Source organism: Grus americana, chromosome 8, assembly GCF_028858705.1.
Source record: "Grus americana isolate bGruAme1 chromosome 8, bGruAme1.mat, whole genome shotgun sequence".
Classification (NCBI taxonomy): Eukaryota; Metazoa; Chordata; class Aves; order Gruiformes; family Gruidae; genus Grus; species Grus americana.
The window spans coordinates 19,728,210-19,752,669 of record NC_072859.1 but is presented as its reverse complement, the minus strand read 5'-3'; the positions used below and the strand labels follow the sequence as shown (position 1 = coordinate 19,752,669).

The 24,460-nt window shown below is 38.2% G+C and overlaps 1 protein-coding gene across 1 annotated transcript in view; it reads right to left on the bottom strand.

The window, feature by feature from the left end:
- Window positions 1-24,460, bottom strand: part of COL24A1 (collagen type XXIV alpha 1 chain) — a 148,215-nt gene that overhangs the window by 78,634 nt on the left and 45,121 nt on the right. The window contains exons 12-19 of the mRNA XM_054833635.1: window positions 24,363-24,407; window positions 18,864-18,917; window positions 16,382-16,426; window positions 11,464-11,517; window positions 11,328-11,372; window positions 10,884-10,937; window positions 10,219-10,272; window positions 9,558-9,611 (exon numbers count right to left, since the gene is read on the bottom strand). Of these exons, the coding sequence (XP_054689610.1) occupies window positions 9,558-9,611; window positions 10,219-10,272; window positions 10,884-10,937; window positions 11,328-11,372; window positions 11,464-11,517; window positions 16,382-16,426; window positions 18,864-18,917; window positions 24,363-24,407 (405 nt within the window). The remainder of the gene's footprint in view (window positions 1-9,557; window positions 9,612-10,218; window positions 10,273-10,883; window positions 10,938-11,327; window positions 11,373-11,463; window positions 11,518-16,381; window positions 16,427-18,863; window positions 18,918-24,362; window positions 24,408-24,460) is intronic.

The following is a 24,460-nucleotide window of genomic DNA, read 5'->3' as shown; positions in this document are numbered from 1 at the left end:
TGTCAGTATGGGTTTCATTTCTCTTAGCATATGACTTTTTATCCACTAAGCATCATTTGAGATTAAACCATTGGATTGGTCTTGATGTACAGAAAAACCCCACAAAGCAGCCAGCACAAGGTCCTGTACTCATGAATTCAACTATTTTTTAAAAAAAAGCTTAGAGACCAGCTAAAGCCCTTGAATCCTTGGCCGCACTTGAAGGACGAGATCACTACAAGATTAAGAAAAGGGTAGAAAGCCTTTCGCCTCCAAATCAGCAGGTGCTAATCCAGGTCTGGCTGGCAGTAACTGAAGGTCACCAGCATGTAGCATTATTTAGAAAAAGCCTTTGCGAAACAGTGTGTGGTACAGGTCCAGCTGCTGGTAAAGAAGAAATGAATACGCAAAGGAAACAAATCAACTAAAATTATCAGCCCAAACCATCTGGCCCGTAGGCACTGAGTGGGACACCAGGAGGACACCTCTACGCCAGTGGAATCCAGTGCTACAGCTAGATTGCTTCATAAGGAATGAGTGTATTTTAAGGAAAGAAAAATGATGCGGCTAACTCTTATGCAATACAGTACTGAGTTAAATTTCATAAACATCCAGTGAAGAAACATAATCTTTGTATTTGTAGGATAAAATAAAGCATTGGTAATTAAGTCTTTAGTTAGCACAGGGCTCATTCAGTCACCTGCCAAGACAGTATTTGATTTTGTTAACTTTATAAACTTTTAAATTTCATTAAATCTTGCCTATCTGAAAATAGAAAGACTGCCGCTGAAAAGTTCTTCCTCCAAGTAAAATATTTATTACTACATCTGTGCACATACATCACCTAACACTAATAAAAACAAGTTTCCTTCTTCCTTAACAGAAAATCATTGCAGATTAAAAACCTTTGCATGCATACTTTTCCAATAATGGAAATGAAAGCACCGTATACATTCAGAACAATTTAAAGAACATCTCATAACAAGTTTCCAGCATGAAATTCTCTCTGGCACCTTTCCATACTAACGCAGGCTAATACATGCCATCATTAAAGCTTCAAGAGTCACTTTTTAGGTTCTCTGAGCAGGAAAGAGGTATTAAAAAAAAATTGCTTACTAGGTGGATAATAGTTAACCATACTCTGTTCTTCCAGAACAGATGAGCTTCAAATACAGGTAATAACCATTATTCATAAATTAGCTGACATTAATCACAAAAAACCTTACCAGAAAGGTAAAGAGAAATCTTACTTAAGCAAGAAGTTTAAAAGAAAATATGATTTCATACTCAACTACTACATTGTAATAAAATTTAAAAAGTATTTAGGGCATCACTGCTCTTAATTGCAGGGGTTTTTTTTTCTGTTTGCTTTCTATAACCTGTTCTTAACAGGATGCAGAGACACTTATATGTAGAGATTCAGATGGGATGCAAATATTTTTAGGTGTGTTTATATATCAAATAGAAAAAATATATAAAACAAAATATGAAACTGAATTATGATTTCTAAAAAAAAAAATCAGTTTTAGCACTTGAATGCTAATGAGTAGTAAAGCAAAACTCCAAAGAGTAAAAAAGAACTGACCTGAGTTTTGAGAATAAACGGAACAACCCTAATGCGCAGCCTTTCACCTAACATCACAGTGGTAATTTTTTGCCACAAAGCAGTAACTACCAGTAGAGCTGTGCAACAACTCCAATATGCCTCTAGGTGGCACATAGCATATTAGTCACATGTGACCAAAGCACCCTGACTGATATCTAAAGGGCTCGCTTACATTAGCCTAGATTGCTACCCAGTTCATAAGAGGATTTTTTCAAAATCCTGACCACACTTATGTACTGAAACATACTGAAGAGTTAGGTCAATTCTTTGGAAGTTGCTAACTCATCCTTTCTTAGTTTTAGATTTGCTTATTTACAGACATTAAGTAGTTACCAAGGGATAAGGTGTTTTGTACATCTGTAAATCTTCAACTTTCTAATGTGTGAACAAGTGCTAAATGCTGACACAGAGACAATTTTCCTCATGGCAATAAACATTCCAGAAAACAATCTGTCAAGAAAAATGTTTCTTTAGAAAGATTCTTATACTTTTATAAGGGAATATGTCTACTTTATTTATTTGCATAAATACTTCTAGAAGGAATTCAGTAAGAACTATGAGATGTAAGCATTGACAAGCACTATCATAGAACAATCATGACATTTGGAAACCTCTCCATGTCAGACAACGTCTTAGGATGCAAGAGGGCTACTGGCCTGAGAGTATCAACAGTAGCAATGCATTTAAAAGTTTAAAATCTTCATCATTTTTGTCTCTGCTGTAAAGCTCCATTTAGTCTTTTCTTCAAGTGCTACCACAGAGAAAATGCAGATGCTGTGGCAGTATTGCAGTATTAAAACACCGTTTCCAAGATGTTCTCACATGGATGATCCATGAGGTAACTGTAATAGTCCAGGACGCAGACAGCCACTTAATCCAGAAAATGAACGAACCAGAAAGGAGTTTTTAAAACACCTCAGCAATGGTGTTTGCCATTCAGATTCTGAGTAGTGAAGTGGTATACATTTCTACCTATATCTGAATTTGCCAAGAGTTATTCAGCAGTCAGCTCTCTGTGAAGCTACTCCAGACTAAAAATTCATTATTCTTCCATAATTGAAAGGCCAGGAGATCCCTGTATAGTTTCTACCTGCTACATATTTTTCAGCAGAGACTATTTGGACCAAAACATCACTCAATATTATTACTTCTACTAAGGAAATGCAAAGTGTAGATTCTTATCTTCCGATCAGCCAGAAGCCTGGCAGCTGGTAGGTTACAAATTATTTTCAAATTTTGCTGCAGATGTGGCCTTTTGCCAGCAAAGCACTTTAGAGTTCACTCAGTTTAATCAACCTAGAGGTGGCGTCAGAAAAACCTGAAGTACCAGCTATCCCAACACAAATGCACTTTAAGCTTGCTATGAAAATGTTGGGTTTTGTACTGAATACATTTAAATATAAAATTAACATATTTATTGCTCTCATTTATCTATATAATCTTTAACAAAAAATGTAGAGATGATCAGACTCTAACTATGGCAGGGCATGTCCTTCTGTATTGAAGTCAGTGCCTCAGGGATGAGGGATCTGCAAAAGCTGTTACTTTTCTTTTGTTTGTTTTCCTGTATGGCTGCTAACATGGAAGCAGAATATCAGAAATGTTTGGAAATCACACTCCATTTCCACCAGGAATTCTTTTACATTTGCAGAATCCCACTCACTCCAAGCTGTTTCCTCATGACATTTGCCAGCATTGGTATTAGTCACCGACCCTCATGCCTTCTAGCTCCTCAGCAGCCTTCAATGGGACTGGGACACGAGTGCTGGTGGAAGAGCACCACAGAGCAAAAACCTCTCCGGGGACTGTGATAGTCCTTTCAGTTGCCAAGTTTCCCTGCTCCAATATTATTTCATTCAATCACATGCTGTGTTTCATTTGAATGAGAAGTCGGAATTTTGAGAAGCAACAGTGACTGGATGCAGCCACTGAACTTCAACAAGATACCTTATTAGAGCTTTATTACTAATTATTATCAAATTACAAAGAAGATTTCTGCATAAAACAATCTCTCTAAACAGAGAAAATGAGCTGCGATTTTGCATTCTCAAATAAGTGTTTATTATTCTTCTGAAAGGACACACTATGCAGAGATACAATTCAATTTAAAAATCCCTATTTTTTCTCTACACATTTTTGGAAATGTCAGTATTCACACAGCTACAGGACTTTGCTCTTTGCCATTTGTACAATTGCATGACAGTGTCAGTAACATGCCAAGTACAAAGAGGAAAATAGTAAGAAAAAAAAAAAAGATTTGCAATGAGCTTTCTTCTGTGTGTGCCAATCTAGCCAAAGTACAATGCCAGCATTTTTAAAGGGCAGAGACAAAACTTCAATTTCTTCCTACAAACCTTCAATTCTGATTTTGGAAAGGGTGGAGGAAGGAATCTAACAGCACAAATTACAACTGTACAATTGCAATTTGTCAGAGAATAGAAAAAAGGGCAATCATGGATTACAACATACGATACAGGAAAGCTTTGCAATTTACTGTTGCTAAGATGTCAGTAAAATGATGCTGATGTTGCTTTGTACTTTTGTCTAATTGCACATGGCAGATCTGTTCAGCCATGCTCACTGAAACACTAGTGATTGATTTCCTTGTGAGAGACTTAAAGTCACCAGTTTTCCAAACATGCTGCATCATCCTTTAAGGCCATCTTGTACACCTGCACATTATATGCAACACACATTAGAATCATTGTATTTACAAGTATCTAGTGTAGTCTACTTTATAGCATGAGCAAGGCCCTACACCAACCCTTCAAAACACGTCCTTAACAGACCTGCTTGGCTGCTTGATGGCCAAGAAGGTGGCTGGTGATTCACCTGACTGACCGGCCACCAATCAACATATTAAGGACCAAGTCTTGAAGCATTCTGTAAATCTACGGTGTGAAAAATTAAGAGCTTTGGTAAGAACTTCAGTGCAGACCCACTCTGAGGATCGGACAGGATTTCCAGAGGGAGCTTGGCAGAGCTTGATTAGAACTACATTTGCTGTTGAAGTCAGTTTAACAGTCTCCCTGTCTGCCCTGAAGACTTCCAGTAGTCAACCCACAAGGTACGCCACGGAAGAGGTGGTCTCTTGGGCAATCATGGCTCAGGGAGATCTTAGCCACCTGATAAATCACTTTCATAAGACCCAAAAGTCAACCCAGTCATTCAATATCAACAGCTATTTTTGTGGAACTTTCCAAGACATATAACAATGCTAAGCAGAGATGTATATTTTAAAATTTTGTTCTGACTTATGGTGAAAACAAGCATCAAATGTGGGCATTTCATAAGGGACAGAAATACCAGATTATGTATTTATTTTAAAATATTCATATTTTAAAATATTCAAGCTCTTTTTTGTGTTACAAATCCTCCAATAACAGTTAAATGACTAAAGTTTGAGGAACGCATCTTCTTTCAGGCATGCTTCTAATTATATAAGTGACAGTGGGTTTAGGCAAAGCCTGAGTACAGAGGAAAGTCATCAGGAACAACTCTGTGCATTTTGAAAATCAAGTATTCTTAACTTTAAACCTTAGAAAAGAGAATAGTAACTATAGTCAATGAAATAATCCTGGTGCAAGAGGAACTCTGTTCTCTTATAGGAGGATTATTTCCCTGTACATTGCTTCTATGTTGCTAACAACTGTGTGCCTATGCAGATCAGACCACATATAGACTTCAGCCAGACCGAAAAAGGCAGAAATTTCAAGTTTATTTGCAAGACTACTGTTTCTTCTAAGATCAACACCAAAACCCAAAGCAGTGCAGGTGTTTAAAATCAAATAAAAACACATTTAAATATCAGCTAACCTTACTCTAGGCAGATTCAGAATGTTGAGAGTTAAATAATACCCTGGTAAAGCAACACAAATCAAGTTCTGTTTGTCTGCATGTCCCTTCTTTTCTAGCGAAGTCTCACCACAGCTCTGCCTGAAAAAGGCAAATCTCCGAGACAAGTTCTATGCAAAGTACCTACAAAGGTCTGTGCAAACAAGACTGGGACCCAACAGGCACAGACTGAACTATCATAATTACTCTGAGGAAAATATAACACACAGGAGGGTCACATGAACAAGCATTGTTCAACATTATTAAAAAGTCAAGGTAAATTGAATATTTCTGCAAAATTAATACATATTTCTTGAAAAAGGATCAGAAAGATGTACTTGTGTCAAAGAAATTTATGAAAGGATCAGGTAAACATTCTGTGCAAAGGCAAGCAGAAAGTATAAGCAATTCTACAACAAGAACAGTTCTTCAAATGTATTCCAAAACTTGCAATTAGTTCAGTAATAAAATTGTCTTTATTTCCATATTTCCTTCAAGTCATTTCCATGCAAGTTATTTGATGCAATGTTGAAACAAAAGACTATGTTGTCACTGCGCTCATGGCACTGTTTGCACAACCTCAAAACATAATGTGATAAGACAAAACATGCATTAAAAATAAACCTTTTTTTTTTAAATTAACAACTCATAGCAGCCAGTGATTCACTTACAAAATACGTGCCTTTTTGGCTGTTTACTATTATTTGAATGTATCCTTTTCCTTTGTAATGCTATTGCCTTGAGCATGAAACATAGCAGCTGAATCCCATATGAGCACCTTCCTGAAAAAATAAGCTAACAACTTCAGATCAAAATACTGCACAGATGAAAAAAGTTCTATTGAAGATAATGACTAATGCTCCCTCTGCTCCAGATGAAACCTATTTATAATACTCAGAGCACATCTGAAGGCACATCTGAAGAAAACTAATCACCCTCATTCTTGGGGGATAATTAAATGTGATTCACAGAGCAAAATTTAACTATAAAATATTCTGAATACATATGGAAGCCTGTTAAAACCTTGTCTAATTTCATTCACGTTAACAATAAGCATTACATACTTCATCGTACACTGTAAACATAGGCATTGTGGGTTAAAACAGTCAGACCAGCACTTTCCAGTTGTCATACCAATAGAATAAAGCTCTCTAGAAAGTTGAAATTTTGGCTGTTCATTTTTAGATGCATTAGAAATCAGGAAAATGCGTAAACTGTTGAAGAATATGCTTCATAAAGCGCTCACTAAAAGATATCCAGTCCTTTGTGAGCAGCACACATTCAGGCACACAACAGACCCTGGCTCTAGAGCAACATACCCAGAAGAGAATTTGGTTTGACACTGCAGGACTTCTGCACCAAAACAAATACACTTGGCAGCCAACCCTCGTACGGCCACCCAGACAGTGAGCATGGGACCTCTGTCCCTCCCTCTAGTCGCTTCTGCCCATCAGCACTGCAGTTCTCAAATGGACCTGGGCTACAAGTGGGTGGCTTATTTCAACTCTGGTCTGGTGTACCTAGGCTGTGCAGCTGCAGAGGAAAGATTTAGGAAGCAATTTACTGCTGACCTGCATATAAAAAGCCAAAACCCCAGGAGGATGAATGAAGCCTGCCAGGCTTGTTCCCACTGTTGTGTACAGACACAACTAGAGACTTCAGCTGCTGTTGTGCCTGATTTAGAGCAGTTTACACATGAAGAAAATTAGGGATGTGACTGTTCTTTATGCTGGAAATGAAATAAATACTCAAACGTCCAATTGGAGAGACCAAAGGATCCCATTTCTTATTTCACATCTACCCAAAACAAGCTTGACCATGGGGACGGGGCACATTTATGAACTCCACTGTCTTAGCTCTGGACAAAACGGGAGAGACATAGTTTGAAGTAGGATCTGACAGGTTCTGCCACTGGGCAGTTCCTCCCGCTCACAGCAATGCCTAACAAATTCCAACATAGCTTTTTTTTTTAGCAGAATATTTGCTAAAAGGCATATGGTATGGATTGTCGTGTCCATACAAAATTCACAGTACTCCCCTTGTAAGACATGAATTCATCACATTCTGCTGTTTCCAGAAACATCAAGGGAAACATGTAGTATAGGATGTAAAGTCTGTTTTCTGCATGGGGTCATGGCAAGTTTGACCATTCAGATAATGAAATAAGAACAAGGAAAGCAGCCCTGACCTGCTAGCTGTCTGTTTGTCGAAGAAGAGACATGATTAGATATATGACAGTAGGCTTTTCTTGTAGGAAAATCTGCACTATTTGCTCATATGTCATATATCCAGTTGTGTCTAAATAGCTTCTGGCAACAACAACTAGCTTATTTTGATAAGACAAAGTAACAGGGAGAGTAAGATACAATTTTCAGTTTTAAGCTGGGTTTTTTTTTAAAAAAAAAAATAATTCTTTTATTATAGAACTTCTTCAATTTCCAATTTGTTCAAGATCCTGGTCCTAACTCCTTTCTATTTCTGCTATTTTGCCATATGGTGACCATGTTTTTATGAAGTAAAAAGCGGCAAAACTTCTTTTGCTTTATTTGGATCTGTCTTGCATGACTAAAGTTAAGAGAAACATTGCTTTGTAGTTTTAAACCTGACATTTTGCAATTATTAAAAAAATAAATACCTGGACACTCAAGCTTTCATTATCTAACATAAAGCACTGTTTGCCTTCTAGTGGCTGAAGTAATTCTGCACTCCTGAGCAAAAGGAAATACTAAGCTTTTCAGACAGGAAGTTTTCCCATCCATATCTGCCTTGAGGGTACCAGCCCCAGATGATGAATTTATCCCCAGGCACAAAGGGATAGCGTGCCTGGGTTCGAATAAGAAACTATGAAGGACTACATGGATAGGTGTCAGGGTCACCAGAACGCAGGCTTTCAGACCAATAATTTGATATTAACCTGCCGCAGGTCTCCCTTGCTGGCAGTTATACAAAGAGAAGAGATGATGCAATGATCTCTTTCACTAACAGTGAAGAGACTCACAAAATCTGAAATCCTGAGCCACAGCAGGCTGCAGCTATGGGCAGCATGCACGGGCTTTGTGCCATTTTCATTCTAACTGAAGGGTAAGAAAATACTCTCCCCATTGACTAAGACATATTGACTTTTTCTGAAAAGACCATTTTGTGTTGACACAACACATTTTCCAGTGAGTTTTCTCTCAATGAGGGCTCATCTCCAAGAAGAAAGTATGTTCTTTAGGATTTAGAGGAGCTACAACAACAAAGTAATAAACCCCTATAATTTGTTCTTTGAGGATCAGAGGCCTTGGGCTCCCTCTTATAAAAGGTAGGAATATAGAGCCTTGGTTTGAGGAGATATGCCCGAGAGTTATTGTATCTTTTAAGGCCAGAACAACCAGCATTGCTAATATATATCTTCCAGACATATTTTAAAAAAATAAAATTTTAAAAATGCATCCATTGGAGGAGACTGATCAAAAAGAAAAATCTGTATTTTTTGCTTTCATCTCCCCAGCAAATATGTATGTGTCTGTGTACACACATGTCTTTCCTGTACAGTCCACAGCATTTTTTCCTATAGCCCATGGTATAAATGCCAAGAAGCACCAAAATGGAACAATTCAGACTCTTAGTTTCTGTGTAGAATTCCATAGTACTATACAGTTCTTGGGCAAATGCACTGCTGGATTCAAGTGCCTGGCAATGCTTCCTACCTAACTTGTGTTTATTCTTTGCGTTCCTTGCAAATAAAGTTATTTTGTAAGAGAGAAATAAATATGCAACGAGGCTTGGAAAATCCCATTGGTAAACATGCTACAGAGTTAATGAATGGAAGCGTGCCTGAGAAATCACATGAGTCTCATACAAGGTGTAATCCATAACACCTGGATTTAAGAGAGCAAACCCTAGTCACATAGGCAAATGAGGAACTACTTCGTATTCAAAGATCCAGTAAATTAATATTTTGCATTAAAAAATTATGAGCTAGAATCTTTTGTACTTTATCGAGGAGAATTAATTCATTGCATATGACTGAATAAAAAGTATTTTCTAATTCAACTAAGACAACAATCTTTTGTGAAGCAAACCCATTTACCTCTGATTTTTGTAACTTAGAACTATATGACATTCAATTTACCTCTATCAAGCAATTTCTTACCTCAGGTCCTGGAGGACCCAATGGTCCATGGGATCCAGGATCTCCAATTTTCCCCTTAAAAAAAAAAATCCAAACAGTTAGCATTTTTATGTCATAACTAGGTCTTATTTGAAGAAAATTAAAGCCTGACCTGGAAAATCTTTAAAAAAAAAATTAATGTAAATTATTTTATTATAAAAGTATTCTACAAAATTAAACATTATATTACTTGCAGGACTGAGGTCTCATATCTTAATCTAACATAAATCAAGAAGTCGGTCACATTCAGGTTGTGCTTAAATTCCACAACTGTTCAGGAATGGGCCAATTCACATGCTTATCTTTAAATGAAAATGCAGCTCCCAAAGCTCTCAGAGGATGTTTCCAACATTACCAACATGTCTATTCCCCCACAAAGTGACTGTCACAGAATACCTAATATCCTAAGCACTCCTGCGTTAAAATCTGACACACATACTGATGTCTGTAATAAAATCTCACAAGTTCGGATCTGACTTACAGTCACTAGAAATAAAAGCAGCTTAGACCCTATTCTTTCTGCATTTTTAATTAGGTAGCTTCTAGAAGATTCCATGCAGTGTGAACATAAGATACAAAGTAGTATCAAATATAACAACATATAGTCATATACTGAGAGCAAAAAATCAATGTGTAAACTCACTGGCGGTCCTGGCTTTCCTCTGATCCCTGGGGGTCCTGGTAAACCAAGAGCACCCTGGAAAAAGAAAGCTATTAAATATACATGAAAATGTATTGTTATGTTGGAAGCAATAGATTGCTACACTTTGTCACCTGAAACAGGCTTCGAAATAATTCTGTGGGATGAGAAATGTCTTCTAACATGCAAATCCCATAAAAAGAGTTCTCACAGGACATGCTATTTCAGTGACTTCTGATGTACTAGCCAAATAGGAAAGAAGATACTTATTTATCTCAGTTTCACAACATGAAGGAGCATGCCAGACCATGTGCTGCTGCTAACCACAGTTAGCAGGTGAGCTGCAGATGAACCTCAAAGTTCAAGGGGAAAATATCTTTTACGAGAGTTTCTTAGCAGGTTTCATATCATATCCTTAATTCTTTTCTTGTTTGATGCATCCCTGAACAACACATGGCAGCCAGAATTCTGCCCATGCCCTTTATTTGTCTTTTTTCACTACTTTCCATAACTAAGTTTTAATTAGCATAGCATTTCTTAAAAATACGTTAATTCAGTGGTATCCAGTAACTTTTACTACTACATTCTACTTTTATGCAACTGACTGTTGTTGGAAGCCTGCTGAAGTTGCTGAAATTGGACAATGTTACAACGCAATTATAAATTACCTTGTCTCCTGGGTACCCCTGGTCTCCTGGCTCTCCTGCAAGGCCATGTTCACCCTAAACAACATATTATTTTACACAGACATATGTATGTGGCTTAAAATGGGGTAGTTATCAGAATTAGAGAATGAGAAAGATCAATATTTAGTATTTAAAATTAACACAGATCTTTGAATGACAGTGCATGACATTGCACTGAAGCACCCCCTCCAGGAAACCCTACAGACACAGCACTGGATATGTTATGCCCAGTAATAAGTGCTCTGTCCAGAACTAAGTTTGTCTAAAGTACCCGACTGTAAGACTGAAGTATTTTTCAAAAATAAAAGCCAGAAGAGAAAAGAAATCAAAAGGAACAAGGGAAGGTTTTGTCAAGTACATTATTTTGCTCAAGATGGAGCCTGAAAGAAATATATCTATCTAAGATAATGGAAATATTTAAATCACCTTATCACCTTTCATTCCAGGCTGTCCCACACTCCCTGGGAGACCCTATAAAAATGAAGAAAACAAAAATCCAATGTTTGTCTATAATTTGGAAAACAGCATAGGTATGGGGCTGTGGGATTGTTTAGCACCATACCATGGGCCCTGGGATCCCTGATGGTCCGTTTGGTCCTGCTGGCCCAATGCCTCCCTATGAGACAGCAAAAAAGGTGACTGCATTAAACATTTGATGAAATGGAGTAACTTAAAGACTGGTAACAGAATGCAGAATGTGGCATTTTCTGCACCACAGAGAGAAACCAAAATCTTTTCCAGGCTAATTTCTTGGGGAAAAAGAGTATCCATATTATAAATCATCCACCTTTACAGTTCCCACATCAGCAGAAACATAGGAAACCAAACTTCCCTCTTTTCCTGTAGATTATGTATTCAAGAGAAGATAGCAGTGCATTAGGCAATGCAGAATAAGGGAGCTTTCCTCTGTACCACAGCTGTGCATTCAGTGGTTATTCCCTCTGTCCTTAGGGTTACATGACATCACTACTCTAAGCATCAAATTTAACTTAAAGGAATTATTCTACTGTGAGTAGTGTCATAAAAAGTGAGTTTTTCTAGGATTTCTCATCTCTCAGTGATTACTATAAATTAAAATAAAAAAAAAAAAGAGAGGAGATTCTTTCAAAATACCAAGTGTGCAAACTTAACCTAAGCTCTGATGGGCACGCTAACTTTTTCTGTTCCCATGTACCTTCGAAGCCCTTACTACATCTCTCCTTTCTGGGATTTATATGGACAGTTTTCTGACTTGAAAAAGAAAAGTGAACCAGAAATTTAAAAAATTAAGAATCTTAAAAGATCAACACATCAACAGCAATAATATTAATGAAAGATAGTGAGCTAAACATAAGAAATTATTTAGCAATAGGTAAAATAGAGGAAAAGTCTATCTACTTTCTGCATATTCTACCTCTGGAAAAAAAAAAGAAGGCAGTGTTATACCTCTGTGGCTATGCAAAAATTGAGCAACAAGTACAAATATAGAAATCTTTTGCCACTTGCTGAGAGTGGAAAAGATGAGATGGACACCTATTGATTTCCAGTTCAGCACACATTCATTATTGTCTGGACACTCTTTCAGCAATGTTAGCAGAAACATTCTTCTGCAGCCATCATCAAACTCATGGCTCACTGAAGAAAAAGGAAGATTGATGACTTAGCATCTCAATGGTGCTTGGTAAAGCTCCCAGGAAAATAGCGATTCTATATTGCTTTAGCTTTTATGACTGCTTAAATGATATATTCTGTCATGTTAGCTGATGCCAAGATAAATTGTTTATACTGCTGTCTCTTAGTTGGGCTATATATTCTACTTCAGCAAGGCATTTCTGTATTAATCATACTGTACATCAAAATGCATACTTATGATAACAATAGAATTGATTGAAAAATCAGAGGGATACTGAGCTGGGAACTCTGGCTTACAAAAGCAATGGGAAGAAGTTCCAAAACAGCTTTACAAAATTCAGGTTGATGAAACTCCTGTCATAGTCTCCAGAGATAGTGGCTGACCTAATTAACAGCAAAGAAATGGAACTACACAAATATAAAACTGAAAAATTATCTCACTGATAAGAAAAAGGTTGAATTAGGAAGTCAGTTTTTTAAATTGTCCTCCACCTACAACAGTCTTGCTATATGTTACCACCTGCTTATCAGTTTGGTTAAAACTTGCTGATAGAAGACAAAAATTACTTCAGCTACATAAAGTGTACCTTTTCCACCATTTCTATGTGACGAGTGAAACTAAAACCAAATTGCTTTTACCTGTCAAAAAAATAAGATACCAGAAAAGGAAAACTAAACCTAGTATTAGGTTGGGGGTTTTTTTAATAATAAAAATTAAAAAGAAAAGCTAGCTCTGATAACTGTAGTCGTAAATTTTCTGGAAGTCTTCATCTTATTAAAATTCATGGCCTTGCAAATCTTGGGAGACTGACTGCTCAGCCAGGCAAAACTCTGAACTTGGCAACAGCTTTGTATATTGAAAAAAATCACGGAAGGAAGGAATTCTTGGACTCAGCTTGCTGATGCTGTTCACTTTGCCATTGTTCTCATGACCGAACACAAAAATATAATTAGCTCTTGACACTGCATACAGCTGGGCTGGACAAGCTACTTGAATTAATTCTGTTGGTTTCTGCCAGAATAATAAATTTAATCTCATGTTCAATATTCCAATAATAGTAATAGTAGAATGTGTTATAATTGACTAAGTCTTTTAGAACAAACATTGAGGTCGCTAGTTCTTTACTCAGTTTTGGATGACCACTAGCATCTGCCTGAATAAGGGCCATGTGAAAACATAGGCCAGGGTGCGCAAACCCATTTGGAGAGCATGTGTGGTCGAGGAACAGGGCTGCACCACACAAGCTGTACTTGGGGATGGTGGGGCCGCCGGAAATTTCCCCGGGGTCTTGGTGAAGTTCTGCTACAGTTTAAAGAGCGCAATGGTCCCTTGTAAAGAAACTCTGGAACAAAGCACAGCTCTTCCAATTGTCTTACTGGCTGGGAAAGTGGGAACCAGAGTAACTAATATGATGTAATGCAGAAACACAGAAGAGTGCATAATAGTAAGTTTTACTGATGATGCCTATCCACTGTGTTAGTATCCACAAAAGACTCATGCCATTAGATACTGAAGTCCTCTTTAGCCTTGTTCTGACCTTATTTCAAAATCCCAACTAGATTTGCTGATGCTTTGGAAGCTTCAAAAGTCTGTTCAGAAATCTGGAGGAAATGCTGCTGGGCCATTTTCCTCAACTGCAGAATCTTACTGTACCAGTAAGGTCTTACCAATCACGGAGAGTTAACTGCCCCGAGCTGCATTTTAAATGTGTCTTGGCTAAAGAAAAGACAACATCTCTAAAAACACCCTAATACATCCATAAGATTTATTAAGCTGTCAGAAGGATGCACAATGACCCTACCTTTATGGACCCACATTTCCACATCATAAGCACTTGTCCATACATATTTTTGTTCACACATTTGTCATGCCAAGCACTAAGCTCTATTAAGACCAGAAACTCATTTGCAAAATTATTTCTGCCTCCAAAAATGTTGGGGTTTTGGCATAAATACACACACCTCAGCTACAAACACAGAAGTGTGGGGATCAAAGGACTTCTCTGCTCCACAGAAGACCTCTAATTCTTTGCAGTCAAATGGAGGTGCAGCACCCCCCCCCAGCAGTTCTGGGGGTCAAACTCTAATTCCAACAAAAGATGTTAATATCACCAGACTCCCTGTAAAAGTCCTGTTCCAAATTGCCACATTGCAAAAATAAAAACCATACACAGGAAGAATTAGCTTAGTAATTGTACTTAATGAAGAAATGTCAGTTTCTATGCTTTGCTTTCTTGTCTTTACTTTGAATATAAATTAAGTAGAGCACATGGGCACATAATCAATACTTTCACACAGCTGGAACTGTGCAAGAGCATCCCACACATAAACAAGAGATGGCAGGCCACTCAAATGGAGCTCACAGGCAAAACAACTACTGAACTACTGATTTTGTGCTGGCCAAAATCTAAACGTACCATCTTTTTTTTGTTTGTTTTTTGAATTAGTTCTCATTATGGTTATATTTTGACTATGTACAAGTGGCAAATGCTTTAGACTGGTGATTGAAAATAATTTCTATATTTCACAAAATATTATTGACACTCAATCTCTCTGTATAAGTGACTGCAACTCAGGAACATGGCAAACAGAGCTTTGACCATATAAACCTTTATGCTTATGAATTCTAGGAAGGGCTAAACTGCTAAGTTTTAGTCAAAATAATCAGTAACAGTTATCTTTGGAAGTGATATATAGCAGTTTTTAAAAACCTCAGAGACTTGTAAAATTATGAAAGTTCTTGAGATAAAATTCCAAATATGGTCATGTAAGAAAGAAAAGCAAACTGTAATTCAAACCAAATTCTCCAGAGTGCAACCTCTAGTCTCATGAGTGGTTCAATTGGGTCAAATATGTCAACTGACAAGAACACAATGAGTCATGTTTGCACGACGAAGGCTGGAAGCCACAGGGGTTCCTTGACCAAACTTCTGTGTCTTCACTATAGCAATGCCATAACAATCTCAATCAAGCAGCAAGGGACTTCTTACATGAATATTTTTTGTTATGAACATATTAAAAAGATAATAATAATGGAACTCAACTGTCATACTTCAAAGGAAAAGTTATATGACCATCAGTGTAAACTAACAAACTTATCAAGAATGATTCGGATCCCCAGATATCAAAAAAACCCCTCACACTGGAGACAATCATGGCTTAATTCAAGTGTAAATATGCTATTTTCTCCCACGTTAGGAACTATGAACATGGCTGAGAAGCCAGCCTTGATTGAGTCAACATCAAGAATCAAATCCAGGTCCTCTACCAGTAAACACATGAATTATTTTAAATAAGGGAAGAACACTACATGGTATGAAAGTGTAGCCTTACTGTGAGTCCACCTGTTGTGGGACTCATTCATGTCACAGAGTTTCTGTGGCGCAACTGTATTTATACAACTACAGCTTACAACTCCATAAATGAGAATCAACCTTATTCTAAAAACATAAAACATTTTTTAATATGTTACTTTATACAAGATAAAGTAATTTTGCTTAGGAATTAATTCTGCTTAGAATTTGGTAGCCATATACAAGAATGAATGAGAGCTGTGGATGTTAAAATGTTTGAAAGTATTGCACTTTTTCAAAAAGTAACATTGGCTTTATGGGTATAAGGTAGCAAACTTGGTTATTTCAAATAAAAACTACAGACATAGCAGATCAGAAATAAGCATACAAATCCAAACCAAGCATAAACGTACTCCATACTAGCAATATGACAGCTGATTTGTAGAGTGATTTTAATTAATCATGGGTAACAAAAACAAAATCTGGATTCTTGTATTTGTTTTTATTATTTCACAAACATACAAGACAAATATTCTAATGAAGCCATATCAAAGTAAGTAGTAAAAACATACTCACTCTTAGTCCTGGAAATCCAGGAGGACCAACACCACCAACAATTCCCTTCAAAGAAAATGAGTTTTAGAATATCTGAATTTTACCATTTTAAAATATACCTAGTGATAAACAAAAGTGATCTGCAAAGCAAGTCAATTGAGATTTTTATAGAGAGATCCTGCAGAATGACAGCTTATCACTGTATAGGGAACACGCTGCTTAAAATCATCATGAAATCATTCCTGCATTATCAAAGATATGAGATTTGTTACCACAATATTTAAAGTGGGAAGAAGAAAAAAAAATATTTTTTGAGGGGGAAAAACCCACCATGAGAATTTATGAAGATTCCTTTGAAAGATAAATAGAACACCAGCTCAGTTCATAGAAAGACCTTTGCAAATGAAAGGCTACAATACACTCTCTTTATGAAAAATTCAATGGCACTCTACTACTGCCTCTGTTGCACTCAAGTTTAACTAAGTAGAGACTAAAATTCTGACAACGGAAAACAGATGCCAAGTCTCTTTGCCCTGTGTGAAAGGGGTATCGTAGTCCTCAGGCCAGCACGTTTCACGCAGGCTGTCTCAACACCTAAGACCTGCTACTCAACGGAAATCATACATAGGGTTCACTACAGCCCATCAGCCTGCAAAGGGGAACTTTTATGCAAGCAAATCTGAGCCCATTCTGAAGTTGCCCAACAGTGCATTGCTGCTGGGCATGGCAGAGGACACCTTTGTGCTCTCCCACCTCCTCAGATGCCTTGGCACCTTCTCCAACCTGCTCCAAACTAACCACAGGGGAAGCTGAATGTTCTAGCAACGTCCTCCAAGGCATGACATCCTCAGAGAATTGAGAGGGTGTTGTGGAAATGAAGGATGGCATTACTCTGTTAAGCAGAAGAAATTAGGCATGGAGACAAATGTCATTAGTGTCAAGTCAGCACATGGGAAGAAATGTCTTCCCTTCAAGTTCCTGCCACCACAGGCCTCCCAGGCAGCCCCTGCTCCTAACTGCCAGCTCACAGACTCTAAGTATCCCATTAGCATTGCAGCCCCCTGCAGCTGCAGCCCTGGCCCCTTGCCTGAACAAGCCCTGCAGGGCTGTTTTTGGGGAGGAGGGGAGAGAGGTTGCTGCCTGTCTGAGAAGGCAGTAAGATCAGCAGCTGTCTTGGCAGATTAGAAGGAACTTGTTTGCAAATGCTTGTGTTAAAACAGGCTTCTTTGTAAAGTGCAAGTCTGTAATTTCAGATCCAGGCCTTCTGAGCTTGTTTCTACTGAAGTACTGTTGTTCTGCCGATCTTGTGGAAAGAGTGTATCTGCTTTATCAAGAAAGGAGGGAGACTTGAGAGTACCAGGAGGGGAAGGAAGAACTCACCTTTTTATATCATTTGCAAAGCAGCTGGTGACACTCACAACCCCTCAGAGGGCTTTCAAGATGAAAAGCACCATACTGACATCACCTGACATTCCCACAAGAGGAACTTTGCCTCAGGGACCAGAAATGCAAAATAATTTTTTCCCCACGTTCCAAAATCTTGTCACCAGACATCAATAACCCCCCAGAACAATTCATGTAAGCTTTTCTAAAATACTTTTAAGATGGGTGTTAGGAAAGGGCAGGCCTTCAAAAAGGAGACCATCTCTGCCCAGTTGCTGACTCTGGTCCATATCAGACAAACCTTTTGAGACAAACTGATAGCAGTTTCCAAAGAAGCATCCAACAATAAAAGCAGATTCAAATCAGCTGCTCTTCACTTATTGCTGTTCACTTGTCTGGCCCAAAGCCCTTTCACTGGTTTCTCATATCAAAGGAAATCTGAGTTTGGGGTCTGCAGCCAGAGTTCCCCTACAAATACCGCAAGACAGTAAAGCTCCTTTGAGGGCAGCCAGTGAAGTGACATGACTGCGCCACAGTTTGAATACCATACCACGAGAGCACTTTAGCCTGCATATGCTGCCAAGGACAAAGCTGTTATCATACTGATTATAATGCACTAAATGACATGCTAGCATAATTGTATTCAGTAGCAGTTCAAAGGATGAAATCAACTATCAAATGCATAAGCATATGAAAGTTAAGGCTTTGGCACGCATGCAGAATCCCATTTTGTTAAGGTGATCTTAGAATAACGGTTTAAAATAAACCATGCAAAGTCATATCCAATGCAAGAATTTTTGAAGACAAAACATTCATCAGTAATGCAATGAGGACAGCAAGACATCTGATTCTCAAGGCAGTCAGCACATGCAGCAGTGGAAACTCTGTTCTCTCAGCAGCTTTCCTGTTCTTTCCTTTTTTTTTTTTTTTTTTTTTTTAATACCACTGCTTATTACAGTACTATCCTAGAAATTTCCATGGAAAAGTAACAGTCCAAAATTTTTCTGTGGAATTCAAGACATTGCTTTTGAGGCAAAATTCTCCTTTCCATTTGGGAGCAGAGTCAATACTGAGTGTTACAAATTTCACCATGTTAATGAACACACAATTCAATACTTACAGGATTCCCATCTGGGCCAGGGGGGCCTCTATTTCCCAAGTCACCTGGAAAACCCTAAAGCAGAAGAGAGAATGCTTATTCTTTATTATCCAAGACATGAAGGCTGGTGTGAACACTGAATTCCTATAGCTATTAGAAATTAGGACATTTGCAAGTGGATTCAGGGAGAGAGATGGAGGAATGGGAGAAGCAGAAGGTTTCAGCTGCACAGTTCAAACAGCATAGTGGTATTTGTCTCCTAAAATCATAACCAAAAAAGATGTAACTATACACAGTGTGAGCACAGGGCAAAATCAGATCACTGAATGCTTTAAGAGTAATATTAAACAGGTAATACTTGAATTGTTTGCTTGGAGTCTCTTTTCACATTCAGTATTTTTACTTCAAAATTTTTCTCCTGTTACCTACAGCATTTACTGAAACATCTGTCTTTTGTTCTTTCCTTACTTTTCCCCAAATATTAATGGTTGCAGTCTCAGGTGTGACACACGTTGATTAGAAATCAAATTTTTCCACCTTTCCGGCACAACACTGTCCTTACCAATGCGAACGCTTGCCTTAGTCTCCATCTAGAGAAAAGAGTAACTCAAACAAGACATGGAAAAGCCTCATTCATTTTATTAGAGTTTTAACTTCAGAGACTACATTATCAGCACAGGGAAGAAATCTGACTGGCCACCTCAATCATCGAAGTTTGAAACAGAATTTCCACTTCTCACATGAGAAGTGAACCAAAATGGAAATCCACCACTTTACTGGCTGTAATCTGTCTTGCTTCCTCTCAGGGTTTCACAGATTGTTTTACCACTTTCTGATGTTGCCTACTGTAGAAGCACATGAGTTGGTGTGGAAAAGTGGTTTGGTTTGGGGTTTTTGTTAAATTAATTTTTATCAGTGTACTATTGCCAGGCTGATCTTGCTATTTCTCACAGGAAAGAGACTTCTCCTGGCACTGAAAAATCTTGCACAGTATTAGAGTACTGAGATAAACAAGAGATGCACTGACCTCAAGAAATCAGCCGCAAAGCACCACAGCATTACTAGTCCCTTTCCATAGGGAAAAGAAGCAAATTCCATTCTTAAAATAATTTTTTACATTAAATACTCTTCTTTGTCTTTTCAATGGTTGAATGTCTTTTTACCCCTCCTTGTGTATTAGGAACAGTACTTTGAGGCATTAACCTTTCACCTCTAAGACTGTGTTCAAACCTGCTGCAGGTCAAAGGTACAATCAATTTGGCCTTTTTAATCTACTTTGTTTGGAGGACATTCACATAGCTGTCCAGCTCAGGATTTAGTATAGCAGTGTCTTTCCTCAATGGAATAGGGGATATGCATCATCATACAATATTGTATGAAGAGCAGTCAGGAAGACAATATAGAACTGCAGCAAGGAGGTGGAAAAATCATATCATAAACCAAACTAGTTTAAGCACTGCTTAAACCATATTTGGCTTTAGTAATAACTTAAACCAAAATTCTATAAGAGTTAATGCAACTTTGTGTGTGTGTATATACATGCACACACACTGATAAAACAATATGTTGAAACAACCTAATAGGCTTTTAATTCCCATCATCATGCAAGACGCATGCACGTGAATTAATCTGAGACATGCTTAACACTCCCTGTACCATCTTTTGGGTTGATTTTTGTTGGAGTTTTTTTTCTGCATTTTCCTGCAACTTCAGGAAAGCAAAAAGATAGAAATGCCTCTCAACAACCAAATTTTTATTCAGGATCTGATCATGGAATTCACAAACAAGAATCTATAGCCATAATTGTAAGATCTGACAGTACAGGTCTTTATAGGGTTACTCTTTTATCATTTAAACAGTAGACGTTAATGGTTAGTAACGCAAACTTCATTGATTCTCAATCTGTACATTGGCAAAATTTTTGCACAACTCTGAAAACGTACCGTAAAATCTCACACATGCAAAATGGGTATTTGACAGTGCCTATGATGTTAAAAGCTACCAGTTGATAGGATGTAGGCAAAGACTAATTCACTACCCTTTCCTTAATAGCATAATATTTTGTTTGTACTGCCTACCATTGGTAGATGTTGGAAGAGGCAGAATTGCCATAACACACATGAATTTAAAAAAACCAAACCACACACAAATGAGACATCAAAAGTGAAATGGAGGATCCAATGGGACAGTTTTACCAGCCACCAGATCATAGATGCAAGCCACAGATGACAGTTTATATACAGCAGGAACCCAGCATATCATGAGTTATGAAAGGGACAGATTACCCACAGTCATCATAATCCCATTCTCAACAGCATGTGTCTTTTAACTGATCCTGATAAAACTATCTTAGTAAGTAGAAAAATGAAAGGAAAATGCAACATAGAAGAACAGTTGGAAAAGTCTAAAATTGGAAGTAATAATAATACTACTGTACAAGTGTTTTATTACATCAATATTATCATTTAACATTACTATAAAGCATACAAAGGATGACTAGTCATAATTATAATATAAAACAGAACCTGAACTTTTTTTACAGTTACAATGGACTCAACTAAAATTCTTGATGTAATTTACAAGGTCTGTTCTGTCACAATGACCACTGGTTGCAACTAATCCCATATAGAATAAAACTATATAAAAACATTCCCCCAATTGAGGTCAAAGTATATCATGTATATATCATGGATGTAATATGACTATGCATCATACTAACAGGACAGACAATGCATTAAACTGCAGAACTAGCCAAGTTTCATATTACAAGCATACAAGAGAAAGAAATTGAATACATATGCTTTTACTATGAAATATTTTCTTTAAAGTATATTGTACGCAAAACTAATCTAAAATTCAAAATCTCACTCTATAATCTTTATAATAAAGAACAGTTTGTGCCATTTCGAATATGCCAGAGATATTACAAATATGAATAACTATTCAATAAACCTGCTAAGTAGTAGCATTTTGAATTATAAGTGTACAATCCCTTGTACGATCCACTTTTCTTACACTTTAATATTGCTTTCCAAGAACGAGATCATATTTGGGATCTGTTTTCTTTCAGAAGGATCTCTGCCAGTCAGACAGGGGTTTTTCCCCCCAAGAATTATTATTGACAGAAGTTTTATCCAAAGAAATAAGTTGCATCCTAGAACACAAGGGGAGGAGCCAACGTAAGGCACAATGTAATTCCTATGACAAATTTCCTTTATTGACAGTGCCCTGCACCAAAGCACCAGAGTTGTTAGTTCTGGGACAGTGTGTTGAAAGATGTTGTGATCACAGCTATCATTGTCTGGGGTTAAAATAACACGCATTCTCTAAACTTGTGATCCAGCAAAGTACTACAAGACAGGTTCCCATGCGATTGCTCTCCTGGTTTGGTCCCTATATTAGCAGCCTTTAGTTAAATAAGAACTTTATAGATCACAGAAAGAATGTGGAATGAACTTTGGGATTGAGGAAATGACATTACAGAGTCTGAATGAAGGCAATAACGGACAATGTGCAGAGGTGGTTTTGGTGCTGTCACCTTTGTGAAATCTCTCTGAATTGATTTGTTCAACATCTTTGTTGGCGACATGGACAGTGGGATCGAGTTTGCCAATGACACCAAGCTGTGTGGTGTGGCTGACACGCTGGAGGGAAGGGATGCCATCCAGAGGGACCTTGACAGGCTGGAGAGGTGAGCCTGTGCGAACCGCATGAACTTCAACAAGGCCAAGTGCAAGGTCCTGCATGTGGGTCGCCGCAATCCCAAGCATGATTATAGGCTGGGCGAGGAATGGATTGAGAGCAGCCCCGAGGAGAAGGACTTGGGGGTATTGATTGATGAGAAGCTCAACATGAGCCAGCAGTGTGCGCTTGCAGCCCAGAAAGCCAACCGTGTCCTGGGCTGCATCAGGAGAGGCGTGACCGGCAGGTCAAGGGAGGTGATCCTGCCCCTCTACTTGGCTCTTGTGAGACCCCACCTGGAGTACTGCGTCCAGCTCTGGGGGCCCCAGTACAGGAGAGACATGGAGCTGTTGGAGCGAGTCCAGAGGAGGGCCACGAAGCTGATCAGAGGGATGGAGCACCTCTCCTGTGAGGACAGGCTGAGAGAGTTGGGGTTGTTCAGCCTGGAGAAAAGGCGGCTCCAGAGAGATCTAATTGCAGCTTACGAGTTTCTGAAGGGGGCCTACAGGAAAGATGGTGAGGGACTGTTTATCAGGGAGTGTAGTGACAGGACAAGGGGTAATGGGTTTAAGCTGAAGGAGGGTCAATTTAGATTAGATGTTAGAAAGAAATTCTTTACTGTGAGAGTGGTGAGGCACTGGAACAGGTTGCCCAGAGAGGTTGTGAATGCCCCATCCCTGGAAGTGTTTCAGGCCAGGTTGGATGAGGCTTTGGGCAATGTGGTCTAGTGGAGGGTGTCCCTGCCCGCAGCAGGGGGGTTGGAACTAGATGATCTTTGAGGTCCCTTCCAACCCAAACCTTTCTATGATTTATATAAATAAAAGTCCTTATCAGAGCATAACTCGGCATTGATAGAAGATGTGTTGTTATTGTAAATGAAAAATAACTGCTTACCACAGCATGCACAGCACCAACTATTAAGGATTGAAACAAACTACTATACTGGCAATCAGAAGCCTTGGTGAAACTTGCCACTGAGAATGAGATTATAACGCAAAACATGTTTTCAGAGTACCCTGCTGCAATGTCCTTTCTTTTATGCACTGAGCACAACCAAAGCTTTGCTTTCTGTCCAGGTTCTCCTTTTTTGGCTGGTGTTAGGTCACACACAAAACAAAATATAATTAAACAGAACCCTTCACAACTTTCTTACCATACACCAAGGCCCAAATGATGGCAAACAAGCTTGTTCAACATGCTAGCTGAAAGTCATCTGAATTGCTGAGCGCAACTGAGCGCACGACTGCAGAATGCTATCGCAGTTACCAATCTCAAACCACAAGCAAGTTAAAATTGGAAACTCCTGAATAGCTTCAAAGACCTAAAATAATAACGTTGCAGCAGAAAACAAAACACTTGGCATTGAAGATATACCACAGGAAATATGTAAACCTTGATAATGTACACTTGGCAGTTGTAGAAATATATGTTGAGGACAGCTTTAATTTACCATAGTCCAGAAATATCAGACATTAGAAGCAGCTGATTTGCATTCAAAGCAACACCAAAATCAGACTTACAAAGCTTGCATCACATCTGTACCTTATGCTAACACTAATTTTACAGAATATATTTATGTGCTTCTGTCATCTTTCAACCCCCAGGTAGCTGATATCAGTAACCAGCAGGCTCATCATGTTAAGTGTTCCTCACTTCAGAACATCTAGTAGTTATAACCTGCACAGCATTTGCAGTACTGCAAAGTACTAACTGGAAACAATAAAAAGCCATCCATAGAAAAAATAAAACTAACATTTTTCAGCTGATTAAAGTTACAGAGTGAATTACAGATGCATTTATATTGGCAGCAGAAATTGCAACAAGTGGTAGAAGCTTTACCTGTCTCCCTTTAGGGCCTCTTTTTCCACGGAAGCCTGGGGTGCCCTGAGAAAGAAATAACCCATCATAAGTAGGTTTTCTTTTCTTCAATAGCTTAA